The sequence below is a fragment of the Procambarus clarkii genome, chromosome 16 (genome assembly GCF_040958095.1).
Source record: "Procambarus clarkii isolate CNS0578487 chromosome 16, FALCON_Pclarkii_2.0, whole genome shotgun sequence".
Classification (NCBI taxonomy): Eukaryota; Metazoa; Arthropoda; class Malacostraca; order Decapoda; family Cambaridae; genus Procambarus; species Procambarus clarkii.
Window position 1 is genome coordinate 32,481,773 of NC_091165.1, and position 23,023 is coordinate 32,504,795.

At 41.2% G+C, this 23,023-nt stretch overlaps 2 protein-coding genes across 2 annotated transcripts; one reads left to right on the forward strand and one right to left on the reverse strand.

Moving 5' to 3' along the window:
* The first annotated feature begins 2,137 nt into the window (after positions 1-2,137).
* Positions 2,138-11,294, forward strand: LOC123760168 (golgin subfamily A member 6-like protein 22). Its single transcript, XM_069325612.1, has 3 exons — positions 2,138-2,464; positions 2,564-3,469; positions 11,193-11,294. Exons 1-3 carry the CDS (start codon positions 2,138-2,140, stop codon positions 11,292-11,294), a joined length of 1,335 nt encoding a protein of 444 aa, XP_069181713.1.
* Positions 11,295-11,918: 624 nt separating this feature from the next.
* Positions 11,919-22,442, reverse strand: LOC138365320 (uncharacterized). Its single transcript, XM_069325613.1, has 2 exons — positions 22,004-22,442; positions 11,919-12,265 (listed from the first exon to the last, which is right to left on the reverse strand). Exons 1-2 carry the CDS (start codon positions 22,440-22,442, stop codon positions 11,919-11,921), a joined length of 786 nt encoding a protein of 261 aa, XP_069181714.1.
* Between the last annotated feature and the right edge of the window lie 581 nt (positions 22,443-23,023).

The following is a 23,023-nucleotide window of genomic DNA, read 5'->3' on the forward strand; positions in this document are numbered from 1 at the left end:
GATATTAGTCCAGTAGTCCGTGGCTACTGGTGGATATTAGTCCAGTAGTCCGTGGCTACTGGTGGATATTAGTCCTGTAGTCAGTGGCTACTGACGGATATTAGACCAGTAGTCCGTGGCTAATGGTGGATATTAGTCCAGTAGTCAGTGGCTACTGACGGATATTAGACCAGTAGTCCGTGGCTACTGGTGGATATTAGTCCAGTAGTCCTTGGCTACTGGTGGATATTAGTCCCGTAGTCCGTGGCTACTGGTGGATATTAGTCCAGTAGTCCGTGGCTACTGGTGGATATTAGTCCAGTAGTCCGTGGCTACTGGTGGATATTAGTCCAGTAGTCAGTGGCTGCTGACGGATATTAGACCAGTAGTCCGTGGCTACTGGTGGATATTAGTCCAGTAGTCCGTGGCTACTGGTGGATATTAGTCCAGTAGTCCGTGGCTACTGGTGGATATTAGTCCAGTAGTCCGTGGCTACTGGTGGATATTAGTCCAGTAGTCCGTGGCTACTGGTGGATATTAGTCCAGTAGTCAGTGGCTACTGACGGATATTAGACCAGTAGTCCGTGGCTACTGGTGGATATTAGTCCAGTAGTCAGTGGCTACTGACGGATATTAGACCAGTAGTCCGTGGCTACTGGTGGATATTAGTCCAGTAGTCAGTGGCTACTGACGGATATTAGACCAGTAGTCCGTGGCTACTGGTGGATATTAGTCCAGTAGTCAGTGGCTACTGACGGATATTAGACCAGTAGTCAGTGGCTACTGGTGGATATTAGTCCAGTAGTCCGTGGCTACTGGTGGATATTAGTCCAGTAGTCCGTGGCTACTGGTGGATATTAGTCCAGTAGTCCGTGGCTACTGGTGGATATTAGTCCAGTAGTCCGTGGCTACTGGTGGATATTAGTCCAGTAGTCAGTGGCTACTGGTGGATATTAGTCCATTAGTCCGTGGCTACTGGTGGATATTAGTCCAGTAGTCCGTGGCTACTGGTGGATATTAGTCCAGTAGTCCGTGGCTACTGGTGGATATTAGTCCAGTAGTCCGTGGCTACTGGTGGATATTAGTCCAGTAGTCCGTGGCTACTGGTGGATATTAGTCCAGTAGTCCGTGGCTACTGGTGGATATTAGTCCAGTAGTCCGTGGCTACTGGTGGATATTAGTCCAGTAGTCCGTGGCTACTGGTGGATATTAGTCCAGTAGTCCGTGGCTACTGGTGGATATTAGACCAGTAGTCCGTGGCTACTGGTGGATATTAGTCCAGTAGTCCGTGGCTACTGGTGGATATTAGACCAGTAGTCCGTGGCTACTGGTGGATATTAGTCCAGTAGTCCGTGGCTACTGGTGGATATTAGACCAGTAGTCCGTGGCTACTGGTGGATATTAGTCCAGTTGTCCGTGGCTACTGGTGGATATTAGACCAGTAGTTCGTGGCTACTGGTGGATATTAGTCCAGTAGTCCGTGGCTACTGGTGGATATTAGACCAGTAGTCAGTGGCTACTGGTGGATATTAGACCAGTAGTCCGTGGCTACTGGTGGATATTAGTCCAGTAGTCCGTGGCTACTGGTGGATATTAGTCCACTAGTCCGTGGCTACTGGTGGATATTAGACCAGTAGTCAGTGGCTACTGGTGGATATTAGACCAGTAGTCAGTGGCTACTGGTGGATATTAGTCCAGTCGTCCGTGGCTACTGGTGGATATTAGTCCAGTAGTCAGTGGCTACTGGTGGATATTAGTCCAGTAGTCAGTGGCTACTGGTGGATATTAGCCCAGTAGTCCGTGGCTACTGGTGGATATTAGGCCAGTAGTCCGTGGCTACTGGTGGATATTAGGCCAGTAGTCCGTGGCTACTGGTGGATATTAGTCCAGTAGTCAGTGGCTACTGGTGGATATTAGTCCAGTAGTCAGTGGCTACTGGTGGATATTAGTCCAGTAGTCAGTGGCTACTGGTGGATATTAGTCCAGTAGTCAGTGGCTACTGGTGGATATTAGTCCAGTAGTCAGTGGCTACTGGTGGATATTAGACCAGTAGTCAGTGGCTACTGGTGGATATTAGTCCAGTAGTCCGTGGCTACTGGTGGATATTAGTCCAGTAGTCCGTGGCTACTGGTGGAGGGAGGAAGTGAGAGTATTCTTTATGGTCAGGGTGAGAGAAGAGAGCGTGGAGGAGCAGTGGGTCAGGGTGAGAGTGAGACAAGAGAGCGTGGAGGAGCAGTGGGTCAGGGTGAGAGTGAGACAAGAGAGCGTGGAGGAGCAGTGGGTCAGGGTGAGAGTGAGACAAGAGAGCGTGGAGGAGCAGTGGGTCAGGGTGAGAGTGAGACAAGAGAGCGTGGAGGAGCAGTGGGTCAGGGTGAGAGTGAGACAAGAGAGCGTGGAGGAGCAGTGGGTCAGGGTGAGACAAGAGAGCGTGGAGGAGCAGTGGGTCAGGGTGAGACAAGAGAGCGTGGAGGAACAGTGGGTCAGGGTGAGAGAAGTGAGCGTGGAGGAGCAGTGGGTCAGGGTGAGACAAGAGAGCGTGGAGGAGTAGTGGGTCAGGGTGAGACAAGAGAGCGTGGAGGAGCAGTGGGTCAGGGTGAGACAAGAGAGCGTGGAGGAGCAGTGGGTCAGGGTGAGACAAGAGAGCGTGGAGGAGCAGTGGGTCAGGGTGAGACAAGAGAGCGTGGAGGAGCAGTGGGTCAGGGTGAGACAAGAGAGCGTGGAGGAGCAGTGGGTCAGGGTGAGAGAAGAGAGCGTGGAGGAGCAGTGGGTCAGGGTGAGACAAGAGAGCGTGGAGGAGCAGTGGGTCAGGGTGAGACAAGAGAGCGTGGAGGAGCAGTGGGTCAGGGTGAGACAAGAGAGCGTGGAGGAGCAGTGGGTCAGGGTGAGACAAGAGAGCGTGGAGGAGCAGTGGGTCAGGGTGAGACAAGAGAGCGTGGAGGAGCAGTGGGTCAGGGTGAGACAAGAGAGCGTGGAGGAGCAGTGGGTCAGGGTGAGACAAGAGAGCGTGGAGCAGCAGTGGGTCAGGGTGAGACAAGAGAGCGTGGAGGAGGAGCAGTGGGTCAGGGTGAGAGTGAGACAAGAGAGCGTGGAGGAGGAGCAGTGGGTCAGGGTGAGACAAGAGAGCGTGGAGGAGCAGTGGGTCAGGGTGAGACAAGAGAGCGTGGAGCAGCAGTGGGTCAGGGTGAGACAAGAGAGCGTGGAGGAGGAGCAGTGGGTCAGGGTGAGAGTGAGACAAGAGAGCGTGGAGGAGGAGCAGTGGGTCAGGGTGAGAGTGAGACAAGAGAGCGTGGAGGAGGAGCAGTGGGTCAGGGTGAGAGTGAGACAAGAGAGCGTGGAGGAGGAGCAGTGGGTCAGGGTGAGAGTGAGACAAGAGAGCGTGGAGGAGGAGCAGTGGGTCAGGGTGAGAGTGAGACAAGAGAGCGTGGAGGAGGAGCAGTGGGTCAGGGTGAGAGTGAGACAAGAGAGCGTGGAGGAGGAGCAGTGGGTCAGGGTGAGAGAACAGTGTGGTGTGTGTTCACAGGCCTCAGGCGCCGCTAATGTTTACACTAGCCGCTGTGACCGACCACACACACCAGCTGCCGCTCTCTATCTCATCTGTGTATTCTCTCGGCTACCTTAACGCAATATTCTCATGCCACCAGTCAAAACCACAGACAATGCCGAGGGTGTAGTCATTAAAGTGGTAGTGAGAGTGTTAGTGAGAGTGGGAGAGGGTGAAGAGCACGTGTGTGTAGGGGTCCACGTGTCCCGGGCAGCCATAACACAGCCCGCTCTCCTCTCCTGTAAAGTGTTAAGTATTGTATTGATTACACCGACAATGAAACTGTAAATTATTGTATTAATTACACCGGCACTAAAACTGATAGGTAGTAGTGCTGAATTGGTTAACATATATAATGGAGCCGAGTAATGGGAACATAACACATAAATGACACAGTAAGCACAGTAGGCTATTAATTTAAGGAGAGCCCAGTAGGCTCAGGAATCTGTACTGCAGTTGATTGCCAGTTGAGTGGCGGGACTCAAGAGCCAGAGTTAGCTCCCACAAGCACAGCTAGGTGAGTACACCCTGAGCCAGGCAGAGGCTTACGGCCCAGGCAGGAATATCCCGGGGGGGGGGGAGGGGGAGGACACATTCTTGGGAGAAATTCGTGGATGTCTGCCATAAAGACGGGTGGGACTGGCCGCGTGTTGATAAACACTGGACCACACGTGTACCTCTTTGTATCGTGTTGTTGTTGTTGTTGTTATCTCTCTCAGTACCGCGTTGTTGCTGCTATCTTTCTCAGTACCACTTGTATGATGATGTTATGTTGAGCCCAGCACCGTGAGGAGGGCTGGTGATCTCCCTCCCACCCTCAACCCCAACCCTCACACCACGGACAATCACCCCTGCCCATCACCTCCTCCCCTCCCACCCTTCACACTGAGAGTGAGAGTGATGGGACTCCGTCACCTTACCGCCACACAGCCCCCACTGGAGCCCTTCCACACATCATTTATATTGAAAGTCTGCACACTGCTGACAACCAAGAATGGAGCTCACTCCCTTTTTAGCTCTCTCTCATCACATGGGATGTGGGGAGGTTACATGTGGGCGGGGGAGGGACGCTGTATTGGTGTTACGGTGAACAGTATTAGAACGTTGCCCAATACTGTCACTATGGAAGCATGTTCACTCACAGGATATTTTTATTATTATTATTTTCTACCACAGACGTGGCCACACATTAACAATGCTAACCAGCATATATACATTTTCTTCTGTCCTCCATGGACTGGGTAAGAGATGAGTTAAACATATAGTTCAGGGATTTATTGAACAATCAACCACAGACGGTGATTGTAGTGCTTTTTAAAATGCTAGGCTAAGCTACATACATAGATACACAGATTTACGTATGTCCTACATAAAGTGTTCGATGTGTCTTTTACATAGTGTCATTAACGTGCATTTACAAAGGTGAAATGGAATTCTGATCAACTTCCACATATACTTTATACACATACATATACACACCACACACATATACGCAAATATACATATATACACACATGCATACACATACATTTGTCTCTTTTACTCTGACAGGGTGAGATAACTGATAGAGAAACTAGTGTGCAATTAAGCACTTAATCACTGAAGGTGATTAAGGTGCTTTCACAAGCTCAGGTTATAGAGTTACATCACATACATTCATTGTATAATTGATACATTACATGGTTAATCTAGGGTACAAGTCCAATATATCATCAAGTGTTCCAGTACTCATAAAGTAGTTACAGAGTTCAGCATACCTTAGCCCAGGAGGGCGAAAGTCAGTCAGTATGGGACATTCTACAATATAATGTTCAAGAGAGTGCATGTTTTCTCTTTCACAAAGTTGACACATTGTGTACTAGACATTTGGGTTTTGAGAAAGCTGCCAGATACGTCTATATCCCAGGCGTATTCTGGCCACTATAACATCACATTGCCGGGTTCTTGTTCTATTAGTCCCATATTATTTAACAGTCTCCGTGGTGTAGTGGTAAGACACTTGCCTGGCGTTCCGCTAGCGCTATGTCATGGGTTCGTATCCTGGCCGGGGAGGATTTACTGGGCGAAATTCCTTAACTGTAGCCTCTGTTTAACGCAACAGTAAAATGTGTACTTGGATGAAAAAACGATTCTTCGCGGCAGGGGATCGTATTCCAGGGACTTGCCCGAAACGCTACGCGTACTAGTGGCTGTACAAGAATGTAACAACTCTTGTATATATCTAAAAAAAAAAAAAAAAAAAAAAAAAAAAAAAAAAAAATGTGAATGTCTCCTCACGATATCTATCATAATATTTAATGCTACAACTTTCAGGTCTTTGTGAATTTGTTAGGTCGGTGAGATCTTCATTAGGTATTCTCTTTATCACTGCTAATGAAACACCCATATCAATTTCTACCACTGGTTTTCTACAGGCTGTCTTTGCAAGCATATCAACAGTGTCATGCCTTGAGATGCCAACATGTGATGGTATCCATAGGAATTTAATGTCAAATCTCTTTTCTTTGGCAGCTAAAACATTCATTCGAATATCACTGACTATTTTATGGGTGTCACTACTATGTGCGTTCAATGCCAGGAGTGCACTCTGCGAGTCACAGTATATAAGTCCACTGCCTTTGTCTTTTAAAAATTCAGTGGCAAGGTATATGCCTGCATGTTCGGTTTGACTTGTACTTGCCCAGTCACTGACGCGCTTCATTGCTGTATGTACGAGAGAAGATTGTTCAAATATGTTACATGCGCAACCAGTACATCGTCCACCTTCTTCTACAGAGCCGTCGGCATAGCACTGATACACATCGTTACCCATACCCTGAGTACTTTCAGTGATGCTTTTCAGTGTTAACTGTTTTAATAATGTAAAGTGCACACTATCTTTCTTGGGCGCATTTACAAAATCAACTGCTAGATCGGATGAGTAATGCGGCCCAATCCTGTCACTATGGCGGTGTGTTGACTCACAGGATGAGTGGCGCTGTCCAATACTGTTACTAATGCAGCAAGTTCACTCACAGGATGAGTGGGGCTGTCCAATACTGTAACTAATGCAACATATTCACTCACAGGTTGAGGATTTGATTGTTGCCGCCGAAGGCGGCTAGTTTATTGTGCACCCCATACTCATCCTGTGAGCGGTAGCGCAAAAGCATTACAGAGGGCACAAAAGGTCTTTATCAGACCTCATCTTAGATTATTACATAAACAATTTCTTCAATCCTTCACACCTTATAGATACAATGTCAGCTAGTTACAGAGAAAGTGCTATTACAAGAGCTACATATTTACAGTAAGTCATCATACATTAATGGTAGGTTTTATCGTTAATACATAATAGTTTGGCCAATGGGGATATTACAGTCATAGGGGAGCTTCTGTTTATTATTAGTCCTCACAATACACTACTTGTTTCTGAATCTCATATGTCGTTCATCTACTGGAAGCAAAATGTGGGTACAGTGCAAGGATTTCAGGTAATTTATCCATGGTAATAAGATAGGTTGCCATATCATACAGAGTGAGCTTAGACTTATCTCTAAAAGGCTCAATTTTACAACAGTCCAAGATATAGTGTTCGAGTGTGTGTCCCTGCCTATGTCCACACACTTTACACTTTACTTCATCTAGATCCCTATACAAGCCGAACTGCCAGAGATACTTGTAGCCAAGTCTTATACGAGCTGTGACAACATCTGTTAGTCTACTGACTTTGTTACTTGCCCCATACACATGTTTTACTTCACACATTTCATTGTGATGAACAATGGACCTACTAGTTCCAGTTTGCACTGTTCTACTTTCTTCAAATCCATCTAGGAGTTCTCGTCTAATGACACTTTTAAGGGACCTATTTGATAACTCAAGATTCCATTCAATACTGTATATTTACTGCAGCCTTGGCAAGGGCGTCAACTTTGTCATGTTTCTGCATGCCAATGTGAGAAGGAATCCACAACATTTTTATATTTACCCTCTTGCTAAGTATTCTTACATATCTACGTCTAGCTTCCAAGACAAGCACGTTATTACTTGATTGCAAACTGTTTATTGCTCGTAGTGAGGATAGGGAGTCAGAAATAATTAAGCTGTCTACTTCAGTGTTGTCAATAATTTCGAGTGCTACCAGTATCGCTACCAACTCGGCCTGCATTGTGGACGCCCAGTTACTAATTCGGACGCTATCCAATCCTGTCACTATATCGGTGTGTTCACTCACAGGATGAGTGGCGCTGTCCAATACTGTCACTAATGCAGCATGTTCACTCACAGGATGAGTGATGCTGCCCAATCCTGTCACTATGGCGGTGTGTTCACTCACAGGATGAGTGACGTTGCCCAATCCTGTTTCTATGACATCATGTTCACTCACAAGATGAGTGACACTGTCCAATATTGTCACTATGGCAGCATGTTCACTCACTGGACGAGTGACACGGCCCAATCCTGTCACTTTGGCGGTGTGTTCACTCACAGGGTGAGTGGCGCTGTCGAATACTGTCACTAATGCACCATATTCACTCACATGATGAGTTGTGGGTAAAACTAGCTCTAGTATATAATAATATTAAATGTTTCGAAGGACCATTCTTTATATTGAAGAATTAGAGAACCAGTGCCTATGGATCACTTTTATTAAATGCAAAATGAAATCAAGTAAATCTTACTATCTTCTTCTTCTTTGGTAGTGTCACCCTAGTTAAATTATGAGGAGTTAAACTGTTCATTTGTGAATGGGTTAGGCTACAGTGCTGTACCCCTCTACAGACTTAAGGAAGCACATAGCTTAACAGAGTTATTTATGAGTAGTAGTAACTACTTCGTTTATATGTATTAGGCTACAGTGCTATAGTCCTCTTGAGACTTAACGAAGCACGTAGCTTAAAGAATTTCATGCTGAGCAGTAATGGTTGCTCAGGTTACCATGATGAGCAGTAATGGTTGCTCAGGTTACCATGATGAGCAGTAATGGTTGCTCAGGTTACCATGATGAGCAGTAATGGTTGCTCAGGTTACCATGATGAGCAGTAATGGTTGCTCAGGTTACCATGATGAGCAGTAATGGTTGCTCAGGTTACCATGCTGAGCAGTAATGGTTGCTCAGGTTACCATGCTGAGCAGTAATGGTTGCTCAGGTTACCATGATGAGCAGTAATGGTTGCTCAGGTTACCATGATGAGCAGTAATGGTTGCTCAGGTTACCATGATGAGCAGTAATGGTTGCTCAGGTTACCATGATGAGCAGTAATGGTTGCTCAGGTTACCATGATGAGCAGTAATGGTTGCTCAGGTTACCATGCTGAGCAGTAATGGTTGCTCAGGTTACCATGATGAGCAGTAATGGTTGCTCAGGTTACCATGCTGAGCAGTAATGGTTGCTCAGGTTACCATGCTGAGCAGTAATGGTTGCTCAGGTTACCATGATGAGCAGTAATGGTTGCTCAGGTTACCATGCTGAGCAGTAATGGTTGCTCAGGTTACCATGATGAGCAGTAATGGTTGCTCAGGTTACCATGCTGAGCAGTAATGGTTGTTCGGGTTACCATGATGAGAAGTAATGGTTGCTCAAGTTACCATGCTGAGCAGTAATGCTTGCTCAGGTTACCATGCTGAGCAGTAATGGTTGCTCAAGTTACCATGCTGAGCAGTAATGCTTGCTCAGGTTACCATGCTGAGCAGTAATGGTTGCTCAGGTTACCATGCTGAGCAGTAATGCTTGCTCGGGTTATTGTGGTGAGCAATAATGGGCTTGAATGATCATGGTGAGCAATAATGGGTGATGAGAGGAAATGTCAGCACTGTGGAGAAATGCCCGACAGACTACTGGAACATTATCTAACACAGTGCACAGTTACAGCCACAACAGACCACTGGAACATTATCTAACACAGTGCACAGTTACAGCCACAACAGACCACTCCAACATTATCTAACACAGTGCACAGTTACAAACACATTAAGATTCCAACTTAGATTCAATAGAGCAGAAGAAGTTATTAAACACATATGGCAAAATCTTACTAAGGCGACCATATGAGTCATAAATACTCATACTCCGCCCAAGTAAAACAGAAACAAGCAACACTTAGTGGGCCAGCCAGAGTCTTAGGGCCCGCGCAGAGGGCCAGCCAGAGGCTTAGGGCCCGCGCAGAGGGCCAGCCAGAGGCTTAGGGCCCGCGCAGGAGAATCCCTGCAAAAAAATAATGGGTGCTCGATTTATAATTATTGGGCTACGATGCTATAGTCCTCTAGAGACTTAACGAAGCCTAAAGGGAGTCTAAAGAATTTAATTGGCAGTCCCTTTGTTGTGACTCATCTTAAGCAATATAATCTGTTGAGTTAATAGGTGTTAATTCACTAGATTATGGGAAACCTAGGGTTGTTGGACAAAATTAATTCATTGTTAGTACGACCAATCATGCTTGGAAGATAATTTGTAATGGATTATCCCAACCCATATGCAAGATTTCAATTTTGCTCGTGCTAGGTGCTGATCCAAAAACGTTTTCTAAAGTTGCTTAAAGGCAGAAGTGAGAAAAAAGAAGTAGCCCAAACAACACTGCAAGTGGAAATTTCATTAGGTAAATTACGAGAATCCTAGTTCAGAGAAACTTTGATTAAACGCAGTTGTCTGGTTAAGACTAGTCTAAGGTTTTCTTGGCAAGACCTTATGGGCCAGTGGTTATTTAGGACCTTGGTCCTGGTAAATTTTCAGGTATGGAAGTTTCTGGATTACTTCATGGTCCTGCGTGATTTATTGGGTACTAGAATTTTGTAGCTTAATTTATTTGTTTTACGTAGGGACTGAGTGTGGTCAATTATACCTGTCGAGAATAGTTCTGGGTCTACAGTGGGGTTGGTTGCTGCGACTTGCACTGGTTTAGGCTGCTGTCCACTGAGATCCATAAAAACATCTTGGCTAATATTAATTGTACCAGACTCAATCTGGATTTATTTACTCAACTGTTTTCTCCTTTATGCTGGTTGCCACAGAATTATTTTCAGCTGATGGTTTAGTTTCTATTAATATCTATTGTTAGCAGACATAGGCTTGTTCAGGTTTAAAACTTTACCTGTAAGTAGGTAGCCTCCTGCTGATTTGAGCAAATTCATGCCCCGTTGTTTAACTTGACCAGTAATAAACTGGTATTAGTTGTCTGCTCCTACTAGTACATTTACATCGGTGAGGCGGTTAGACGTTAACTCGTTGCCAGCCAATTTAACTCCATTTTGCTGTAGGAATCTGGCTGTATTCCCTAGACCCTTAACATTTAGGTCAAACGGGATTTGATCTACTACTATGGGCTGAACGGCCCTGACATAGCCACCTAGGCGTACTAGTGGTTGGACTACTGTATTCCTGGGGGTCCTCTATTTATCATGAACCCTGACAGGTTTAGTTAGACCTATGTTATTGGTTTTAATTTAAGTGCCTCTGCCGCTTTCTGGGTAATAAAGGTTTTCTGGGACCCCTTGATCGAATAGGCCACGAATGGCGATCTTGGCCCTTTTATTCTAGACTTGGAGTTGGGCAGTAGGCAATGTTGCATTAACTTGAGATGCTGGTGATTGACCGCTGTAAACTTCTCGCAACTTGCAGCACTGTACTTGTGTAAGATTTCTATCTCTTACCTTGGAGTTTGAAAATTTGATTTAATATTTGATATTTGTACAGTGCAGCATGATGCTGCCGTCTTCAACACCTATTGCAGGTGTTCAGTGGGGTCTCACAGCTGTTAGTATTATGTGGTTTGAGACACCTGGTACATCTGTGTAACTGTTTAGTCGTCTGACTCGGGTGTCTCTATTAGGGTAACTTGTACAGTTATATACAGAATGGTTTTAATTGCAAAACAAACATAACTCCCAGACTACAGCATGGTTAAGGTTCACCGGTTTAGGTGAAACATTGTCTACAGGTTTTGAAGGCTTTGGTGTTTGCATGTATTTATTAGTTTGTTTCTTGAGAGTACTTGTTGTACTCTTGGGAGTAATTATTGGGCTCTATAGGGAGTACTTATGTTATTCTTAGGTCTCACTGATAAATAAATTTTTGGTCTGTTAATATTATATTGATTATTAGTTCCTGTATTACCTAATGACTGTGTCACTTTAAGAGTTTCAATTAAAGAATTTAATGTGGGTACTGTCTCTGTTGATTGAGTATAGGCATTAGGTGCCTGGTCTGCCTGTCTTTGATTCATGGCAATATACAAACCTGCTAATATATCCTGCATTGTCAGGACGGTATTATTCTGATAAGAATATAATTCATTTAGCACCTCGCTAGACAACATTCTTTGGATGACAATTTTAGTCATTTACTCAGCAGTGGATTGATCCACTTCACTGCTGAAGGATTTTAACAGTGACTAGTTTTAGACTAAATGTTTGCAAGGAGTCAACTGATTGATCTGGTTAAGTCCAATAGCTGGTGCATAAGATTTATGATAGCCTTCTCGTTGTCAGTACTTTCTCTAGAGAGCTGGATGGCTTGATTGGTGCTATCATGTTCAGCATTACCTCTAAGAGGCTGATTTGAGTGATTAGGACTATCACTAATTTGGCTTAAGGCTTCTTGCTTAGCCTCAGCCTCAATTTCAGCTTCAGCTTTTAATACAGCTTCAGCTTTTAATTCAGCTTCAACTTTTAATTCAGCTTCAGCTCCTAATTCAGCTTCAGCTGTATCTTCATCTTCTGTTTCAGCTTCACTGTCTGTTACAGTTTCACTTCTTTCTTTGGGTTCATCTGGGAAGCATAATAATTCAGTAGCCTCATGTACTGAATTCTCAGAATCCATGGAATATATGGATGAGCCCTCTGAAAGCTATTCAGATTCGGTTAATATATCATTAGGTAAGGTTGTATTTAATAAAACTGTAGAAAATGATGGTTTAACTACAATTATTGATCCAGTGTAAGGATCTAATTTAATTAGAGGAGTATCCTCATCTTGCTTTAGCTCATTTATTTTATCTGATGAGCTGGGTGCTTGCTTTGGTATGAGTATACTATAAAGGTGTTCCAACCCAGCAGGAACATTTTCTGTTGCACGCATCTTATTATAGTAATTTAACCTGGCCTAAATTTCGTCTACATAGTTGGCTAGGTCAGATATAAGTTGATATATTTCATCTGGGTCAGTATTACTGACATTGAGTGCACCTGTGTACATCACAATAATTTCTTGTACATGTTTGAGTTTCTGGTTAGCTATCTTTGCTGAGAATTCCAGCGATATGAGATCAACTGGATACATTTTTTTTTTTTTTTTTTTTTTTTTGAGATATATACAAGAGTTGTTACATTCTTGTACAGCCACTAGTACGCGTAGCGTTTCGGGCAGGTCCCTGGAATACGATCCCCTGCCGCGAAGAATCGTTTTTTCATCCAAGTACACATTTTACTGTTGCGTTAAACAGAGGCTACAGTTAAGGAATTGCGCCCAGTAAATCCTCCCCGGCCAGGATACGAACCCATGACATAGCGCTCGCGGAACGCCAGGCGAGTGTCTTACCACTACACCACGGAGACTGTCTATCTAGCTGTCACATATGTTGAGTAGCCTTGTCAAGTGACTTTGAAGGTCTTTCAAGGTTATTTCTAACTTTCTTGGTGTAGCCATGTTGGCTATGAGTTTGAGCTGTATAGAGCTTATATAGCTAATTTTGACAGCTATGGTACTTGCTCTCATATGTGTGGGGCAGGTACAGTTATTAATAGCCTAATATTTAATTTCTTAGGTTATGTTTAATCCTACCTCGTATAGAGGTTAGGTTTCCTACCTAACAGGAGCACTTAAGATTTGAGTGATGCTTGGATGCCACTACGGTTGCACCTGGGGTTAGCTTATCGTTATCACCCTCGGTTGGTATAGTGACACCTAGTAACACTCAAAGGAGTATACAGTAAGAAATACAATAAAATAAATACACAATTTGTGTAAAGATAATAAATTTCACCCTACTTAGGATCTGCACAACATTAAATAGTAATTAGCCAGTGCTGTCTAACACAGTACTAGTCTGGTATTAATCCTACCTAATAAAGTAACTAATAATAAGTTAGGCTAGAGTTGTACATAACTTAGTACAATTCCAGTCTAAAAATATCCTATCCAATGTGGATTGGCATAAATACAAAAATTATGTGCAATAATGTTGATATATCAGTGCTATGTTTTTGGGTTTTGTAGTTTTGATATATACAATATACATTTATAAGAAATACATGTATAAGAAATTTAAATATGTACAGTTAATGTTGGCTTGCTAGCCACAACCTTCTGTGGTGATTAATGGTATTAATTAATTTATCGACCTCATATGCCCTAGACTCTGGTGACAGGTGTACTCCGTCTGGAGCCAAGTTTTCATGATATAGTCTGACAGTAAAGTGAATGTAGGTAGCGTCCAGCCTCACTCTTTTTCTCAGCCGAAAATTAATATATTTAGTTGCACGTTGATAATACTCAGGACTCACTCTCCAACGATTATTACTCCTTGGTTGGAGAAGTTCCACTAATGCGAACACAACGGTGCTATTAATTTCCTTAAAGGAATTGATGATATTTCTGAGATGGTTTATGAGTTCATCTGGGTGGTGAGTTGGTTGGATATCATTACCACCGAGATAAATATTTGTTAAATGGTGTGACCAATCTAATGCAGATGTTAACACAAGATTGCTGTAAAAATTATGAGCAGTTGACCTAAATATTCTCGCCTCTGTTTGGGATATAGGTCTAAGTATTGTGGGTAGTTGGCTATGAACCACTAATGCTACTTGTAGAAAGTGGCATTAGTCTAGTATATTAACAATGTGAACTAATGGGGTTAGGCTATAATATATGGGTGGCGGTCTGCTGACGGCCGTAAATAATAATTAATATACAATACAATACAATTTTATTTAGGTAAGGTACATACATACAATAAATAATTACAAGGATTGTTTAACTTATAGGTATAGCTAGTACATACAATGCCTAAAGCCACTATTACGCAAAGCGTTTCGGGCATGATAAACTTAAATGACAAGCTTAATACTAATTGAGCATAATGAGTAGAATGAAAACAAGAAATGAAAACATAGATGAAAAAGCAGCACAAATACAATACACAGCACAAATACAGAATATATATCCTAGTACCTGATAATACTATCTAATTAGGAGTATACTATAATCAGGGTTAGTAATTGATTAGTTGAGTTATAATAGATTATATAGAACCAGTAATTTAATATGATGCACTGGACCATAAAATATATATGAATTTATACTGGCATATCCGGGTCTGAAGAACCAAAAAGAATTTGGGCTCTGAGAACCGGTATAGATTTAATATTAATTTTGGTTCTTTGTTGGGTTTCAGATAAGATCCTAGTTTGAAAGACCAAAACGAATGTGGGGAAATTTAGCTCTACTATATAATAATAATAGTAAATGTTTTGAAGGACCATTCTTTATATTGAAGAATTAGAGAATCAGTGCCTATGGATCTCTTTTTTTAAATGTAAAATGAAATAAAATAAATCTTACTAAATTAACTGTAAATTTATATTAATTCTAGAGCTATCTCTATACACAATCTTGAATCTTGGGGGGGGGGTAAATCTATATAATATGCATATACATATGGTTAAGAAGGGGATTTGATTCTGCACTCATAACTGACGTTAAATTAATCAACATGCTTGACAACAGGGAGTTATTAATTACAGTTACTTTAATACCTGAATGAGTCAGTTATACTTAAAACCAAGGAGAGCTGGCGACCCTGTACCTACACTACTGTCCTAATCCCCGAGGGAGGACCTTCTCACTTCCAAGTTCAAGTTCAAGTATATTTATTGAGATAAGCAAATACATCTCAAAGGGATAGAGTAGCTTAGGCTATTTCTACCCCCCTGCCAAAGTGAGGTAGACTATCCTCTCACTCCAACTTTCAAGACCCCATGGACCAAATAATGAATCTATAATACATAATTTCTTACAACAAACCTAGTTTGTTACAACCCCCCTCCCCCCATAAGTAATTTAATAAACCTTGTTTTTTATATGAAAAATGAGGTTTAATATCCAAACCCACAGTTATAATTAATAAATCCATGCCTCTATCACAAGCTACCCTAACTAAATAAATGACAATCATCAGATTGTCCAGCAAACATCATAATATAAACATTACTACTTTTAGCAAGTATCCCGACTGTCAGCTGACAGCCAGCAATCATCCAATACCTGGAACCATGCATCCTACACTGACTGATCTAGCTAAATAAAAATATCCCTAATCTGTCAGCAAAACTAGATAGTAAAATTCCCTGGCTCTTCATTTAGCCAACCCGTGTTCCCATCCACAACATGAGAAATGAAAAACACAAAGTGAAATCTCAGTCTCACAAGAGAGGAACACTGAACTCGCTCCTAGTTCATCCCGGTGTTCCACTTATCCATTTTATTAAAACATTAATGTCCACATGACATTCTCTAAGACTAAGCAATCAAACACAACATATATCATTTATTAATTAATATTACTAATCTAATATCACAGTTCACCGCTTCAAGTTCAAGTATGTTTATTGAGACAAGAAAAAAATACACCTCAAAGGGATAGAGTAGCTTAGGCTATTTCTACCCCCCTCTACTTCAAGTCCCTCAAGGGGCGCACAAATTCAGTGAGTACAGATACACAAATCACAATACAACATTTAACATTGTATATTAATATAGTAAGTGTTACAATCATTGGGGCAAAATTCTTGTAGTTCCTAAGTATTCTGTCTATCATATCATTATCACACATCCAAACAATTTGAAGTGGTACACTACTTATTTCCTTATTTCTATGGTTATCCATAATTTGACACTTTAATACATAATGGTCTTCCAAGTTCAAGTAGGTTTATTGAGACAAGTTAAAAAAAAAAAAAAAAAAAAAAAAAAAAAAAAAAAAAAAAAAAAAAAAAAAAACTCAAAGATTAGCTTAGGCTATTTCTACCCCTTCCCATACTTCAAGTCCCTCAAGGGGCGCACAAATTCAGTGAGTACAAATACAAGAATCCCATGTAACATATCAGGTTAATATAGTACTATCTAAGAGTATAATATTTATTTATTTATTTATTTATGCATATACAAGAATGTACATAAGGAATGTGAGGATACAAATATGGTAATTACAGTCTTGTAAAGCCACTAGCACGCGCAGCGTTTCGGGCAGGTCCTTAATCTAAGAAAATTTTAAGGAGGTAAATACTTGCAAAGTTTATAGACAAAAAAATGAAAACAGATTACATGGAATGAAAAAAAAAGATGAGAGAAAATTATAGGTACAGTATATTAAAGCACATTGGTAGCTATGATTGATTGCAATGACAGCTTAAAATGGTAGTTGACAACAAATTGGTAGGCACAATACAGCAGAAACAATATAAGATTGATTGCAATGACAGCTTGAATGGTAGTTGACAAAAATTGGTAGTCACAATACAGCATATGGCTAGCACATAAAAGAAGACAGCAATGAACACAATGATAAGGTTGTTTGATATTACATAAAAATTAGGAGATTGGGTAACACTAGGTACAGAGCAAATTTAAAGCTCGGTGTAGGAAACTAAATAGATGAAGTTAGGTACTTTTTGGTTTTGCTTTTAAATAAGGCAAACGTTTTACAGTTTTTCAATTCACTAGGGAGTGAGTTCCATAGACTAGGTCCCTTAATTTGCATAGAGTGTTTACACAGATTAAGTTTGACCCTGGGGATATCAAAGAGATATTTATTTCTGGTGTGGTGATAATGGGTCCTATTACATCTGTCCAGGGAGAGTTTCAGAGCATGGTTTGCATTTAAGAACAGGGTTTTGTAAATGTAGTTGACACAAGAGAATGTGTGGAGGGAGTTAATATTTAGCAAGTTTAGGGATTTAAACAAGGGAGCTGAGTGTTGTCTGAAAGCAGAGTTAGTTATTATTCTGATAGCAGATTTTTGCTGTGTGATGATGGGCTTAAGGTGGTTTGCAGTGGTAGACCCCCATGCACAGATACCATAATTAAGATAGGGGTAGATTAGTGCATAATATAGTGAGAGGAGAGCAGAGTTAGGAACATAATATCTGATTTTGGAGAGTATACCAACTGTCTTAGAGACTTTCTTAGTTATGTGTTGAATGTGGGTGCTGAAGTTGAGTCTCTTGTCTAGGAATAGGCCAAGAAACTTGCCATCATTTTTATTACTGATGTTAATGTTGTCTATCTGTAGCTGAATTGCATTTGATGATTTGCTTCCAAATAAGATGTAGTAAGTCTTTTCGATGTTTAATGTTAGTTTGTTCGTTGACATCCATAAGTGGACTTTTTTTAATTCATTATTCACAACATTATTTAGTGTATGTGGGTTGAGGTTTGAGTAGATAAGGGTAGTATCGTCAGCAAACAATATAGGTTTGAGAATATTAGAGACATTAGGCAGATCGTTTATATATATAAGAAATAGAAGAGGTCCTAAGATGCTGCCCTGTGGCACTCCAACGGTAATTGGTAGAGTGGAAGAAGTTGTATCATTGATGGTTACATATTGGTGTCTGTCACTAAGATAGGATCGGATGTAGTCAAGGGCAAGGCCTCGGATTCCATAATGCTGGAGTTTAAGTAAGAGGTAGTTGTGATTAACAGTATCAAAGACTTTTCTTAGGTCAATGAAGAGTCCAATCGGAAACTCATTTTTGTCAAGGGCTGAGTAGATAATGTCAAGGAGACTAATGATTGCATCATTGGTGCTCTTTTGGGACCGGAAGCCAAACTGGCAGGGGCTGAGTATGTCGAATTTTACGAGGTAGGAATAGAGCTGTTTGTAAATAATTTTTTCAAATATTTTTGATAGAATGGGTAGATTTGATATTGGTCTATAATTGTTTATGTCCGCCGGATTGCCTCCTTTATGGACTGGCGTTACTCTTGCTTTTTTGAGGATATCAGGGAAGGTGTGATACTCTATAGATTTGTTGAACAGTAGTGCTATGGGTGGGGCAAGGGCATGGGAGGCTCTCTTGTACACAATGGACGGAATTTCACTGGTGTTCCCTGCCTTGGTTTTTAGAGAATGTATGATGGACACAACATCTGCCGGGCTGATTGGTGAAAGGAGAAGAGAGTTTGGATAGCTGCCTGAGAGATATGTGTTAATATGTGTCTGAGTCTGTGGGATTTTACTGGCAAGATTAGCACCAACCGATGAAAAGAAACTGTTAAATTCATTTGCCATTTCTAAGTCAGTTGACGGTATACCCCCATCATTGTAGAGTTTTATTTGGTTATGTGAGTGTTGTTTAGTTCCTAGGATACTAGAGATAGTTTTCCAAGTGCTTTTCATGTTGCCTTTTGCTTCATTGAATCTATTCACATAATATGCAAGTTTTGCCTTTCTTATGATACTGGTAAGCATTGATGAGTACCTTTTAGCTACTTCCTTTGAAACTAGGCCAATCCTAACTTTCTTTTCATATTCATGTTTCTTGTTGATTGAGTTGAGAATGCCACTTGTGAGCCATGGATTGTTTAATCTTTTGTCAGTTACTTGCTTGGTAAGGAGGGGACAATGAATGTTGTAGAGGCTTAGAGTTTTGGAGATGAAGAGGTTAGCTAATGAATTTATATCATGGGTATTATTGAATTCAGAATCCCAGTTAATATTGTAAAGTGCCTCTGTAAGATTGTCTAAAGCTGATTCACTGTGTAGCCTAAATGAAAGTTTCTTGCTTTTTGGTGGTGTTATGTCCATGTTCGCTATGAGAAAGGTAGGATAGTGGTCAGTTGTTCTGTCATAGATTATACCAGATACAAGGGGAGCTGTTATGTTTGTCCATATGTGGTCCAAGGTAGTGGCTGATGTTTGGGTGACTCGGGTAGGTTTGGTGATTGTGGGGATTAGCATACAGGAGTTCATGCTGTTAAGGAAATAGTTAACTTGAGAGCAATTTTGTTGACCCAGGTCAATATTAAAATCTCCTCCCAGAATGAAGTGGTTTTTGTTGAGATTGTTGTTTATAATAAGATTCCTTAGGTTGTCTGAGAAAGAAGCTATGTTAGTATTGGGAAATCTATAGATGGCTCCAATAGTCAAAGAAGATTTAAGGGATTTAATTGAAAACTGAGCAAAAGTATATTCACAGTAGTCATCTCTGTCACTAATAACACTGTTGCAGATAAATGTATCTCGGTAATATATAGCTGTGCCACCACCTTTTTTATTAGGCCTACAGTTATGAATGGCTTTATAACCAGCTAAGTTGTAGAGTTGGGTATAGTCTTTATTTAGCCAAGTTTCTGTTAAAATAATGAACGATAGGTTAGTACCTATTGCTGTGAGTAATGCATTTAAATCGTCAAAATGTTTACCAAGTGATCTAACATTTTGGTTATAAACTGATAGACAGGTGCTATTTTGAAGTTTGTGTTTAGCCTGGTGTGCTGTGAAATACTTGCAATAATGATGATCAATGTGCTGGTTGGTGTAGATATGAGACAGAAGATTTTGATCAGGATCAATATCAGTGTGCATAGGATGCAGAGGGATCACGATACAAGATACACGATAAAGCAAAACACAAGAATAAAAGCAAATACAATAAAATAGTAACAATTTAGAAGTAAAATAAAGATCCAATAGTTAGCCAGGGAGGACACAGAAGTTACATAAAAGAAAAAAAACAAAAAATCAGTAGAGACTGACAATATAAATGTAAAATAAAAAATAATAAGAAAAATGATAATCATAAAAAAAAAAAAATGATCTTGAAGATAATTAGCTTAGTAATGGTTAATTAACAGGGTAATAAAAAGCCCTAGGTTTAGTGACAAGGGGATTAACTAAGAACAAATAATTAAGAGTATAAAACAGGCAAAGATGACAAACAAACAAAAATAAAAAAATAAAAATAAAAATAAACACCTTTGGAAAGGAAAGGCAGAGCTTAAGTACACTTTGGTTGTATGTGAGACTACAAATTATGTTCTGGTTATTCAGCTGATATCCCACAGTCATCCAGTGTACATCCACCGCACTAGATTTTAACCCATTAACGCTCCAAGATAATATTCTCACTCTACTTTCATCCATGATTTAATAAAACTACCTTTGCCCTGTCTGTCACATTCCATGAGATACGAGATTTTCTCAGACAGACTCTCCCAACACTGTAACATTTCTGCTTTCTCCTCATTTGCACAACAGCTACTAGCATCAAAGGTGATCTTATTCATATCTAATTTCTTTCTTATTTCTCTATACCGTTTTACTTTAACCTTTGTTTCAACATTTGTCACTACAGAAGGTTGAACGCTAACACTACTAGAAAGTTCATTTTCCTGACTATCCTCTATCATCAATACGTCATGTTCTTCCTTACTTTCTTCAACGCACATTTCACGTCCTGTTTCACTTTCCACTTCACGTCCTATTTCACTTTCCATTTCACGTCCTGTTTGACTTTCCATTTCACGTCCTGTTTCACTTTCCATTTCACGTCCTGTTTCACTTTCCATTTCACGTCCTGTTTGGCTTTTCATTTCACGTCCTGTTTGGCTTTCCATTTCACGTCCTGTTTGGCTTTCCATTTCACGTCCTATTTGGCTTTCCATTTCACGTCCTGTTTCACTTTCCATTTCACGTCCTGTTTCACTTTCCATTTCACGTCCTGTTTCACTTTCCACTTCACGTCCTGTTTCACCACCATCTTCACCCCGTCTACCCCCCATAGTTAATTTTTCTAATGCCTCAATCCTCTTTTCTAGTTTTTTTAGATATTCCAATATTTGAGTACCAACCTCAGAGTTCACTATATTGACCTGAACCTTGTTTCCACAAGGTTTAATTTTTTCAGCTGCATTTCCTACTTTCCCTAGGCTCGCCTTAATTGTCTCCGTTCCTTTCTCCCACACATTGTTCATAGGCGCTGTCATTGGCTTCCAACTGTTTCCTCCATGTTCCTGCTGCACAATCTTTCCTTCCTTCGAGGATACATCTATCCTGCTTGTAGCACCCGTCCTCGAGTCTCTCAGATGAGGCTTCATGCGACATAGATAGGAACCAGCATTGTGGCTTCCTCGACAATTGCAACAAGATGGGACGATTTTTTCACCGTTTTTAATCTTGACTCTACACTCTCGAGAGTCGTGTTTCTTACCACAGTACCGACACCTGGAGTCAAACTGGCATTTCCAAGCCATATGTCCCCAACGAGAACACTTCATGCATAATATGGGCTCCTCAATGTATTTTACAACTTTCCTGTAGCCTAGTCCTTGCACAAAAATTCTTTCTGGAGCCTCACCCTTTACCAAGGCAACAACCTGGCTTTGTTTTTCACCACGAACACTGTTCCTCTTTGCCCAAACAACACTATCATTGTTGAGCAATAGATAATCAGGATCCAAATAAGTTGGATACTTAAACACTATGACCTTGGTGTACATCATACCTTTTTCCGGAGTAACCATCACAATATTCTCAAACCCATCCTTCGTTAGGTGTTCCACGGCCTCTTCTGTCCCAACTGTTATATAGGGCCGGTGAAGACCCTCCTTGAATAGTGGTTCATATTCAAAAAACTCCTTAGCGAAACGAACCGTCCACTCCAGCTTTTGATGGAAATTCAGTTGACATGCTGTAGGGAACAACAGCCTCTTCCTTCCATTAGTCTGCATCTCCCGCGTCCTGCTGAGCATGTCTTCATTTTTTGGTCTCTTTGTTATTTCCTCCTCACTGTCTTCGTCTCGCTGTCTTTGAATATTTCTCCGTTTATATCTGTTTACTACTGCTTGATACGGCCTAGTATCATCCTGTCTGCCATCCCCACTGTCACACTCTCCAGGCCCAGTACAGGATCTTCCATCACCTAGGCAGACCGCCTCAGCCATTTCCTCGATACACAAAGGCACTGTATCACTGCAACAGTCGAGAACAAATTCACAACATTTAGCTGCAGCAGCCACGTGCAAACACGAAGATGCAGAGCAACACGTCCTCCTCGCATCATGCAGCAGACCGCACTGAAGTTCAGCAAAAATGGTGTTCGCACTAAGAGTGTCAAATGTTTATATAGTTCGCCCCTCTTGCTCTCAAGCACAGAATACGACATGACAACAATTTTCTAGTACCTGTTGCTCTAGGCACCGCGCAATAGGTTTAAATTATAGCGTTATTTAACAAAAAAAAATCCATATTTCAGACTTCCAGACTTTTAGTAGCTTAACTTCTCTGTTTCAACATTTAAATACTATATTTTCCATATTTCAGTCGTCCAGACTTTTAGTAACTTAACTTCTCTGTTTCAACATTTAAATACTATATTGACCAAATTCATATTACTAGGTTTTCAGAAGCATTACGTTAATTCTAAAGAGTAAATATGACATTTACTTTTTCCGTTCCTCTATTGTTCATGATGAAAAAAAAATCGATGTTAGAAGCTGACGATTAGTTGACAGTAGTTCCATGA

Bases quoted from the DNA above. Each gene is read 5' to 3' on its own strand.
- LOC123760168 (XM_069325612.1), top strand. From the start codon at position 2,138: ATGGTCAGGGTGAGAGAAGAGAGCGTGGAGGAGCAGTGGGTCAGGGTG. The intron at 2,465-2,563 runs GTGAGAGAAGTG...GTGGAGGAGCAG, and splicing joins TGGAGGAACAGTGGGTCAGG to TGGGTCAGGGTGAGACAAGA. The intron at 3,470-11,192 runs GTGAGAGAACAG...ATATTTGTACAG, and splicing joins AGGAGGAGCAGTGGGTCAGG to TGCAGCATGATGCTGCCGTC.
- LOC138365320 (XM_069325613.1), bottom strand. From the start codon at position 22,442: ATGGCTGAGGCGGTCTGCCTAGGTGATGGAAGATCCTGTACTGGGCCT. The intron at 12,266-22,003 runs GTATGATGTACA...TATGCTTCCCAG, and splicing joins GATGGTTACTCCGGAAAAAG to ATGAACCCAAAGAAAGAAGT.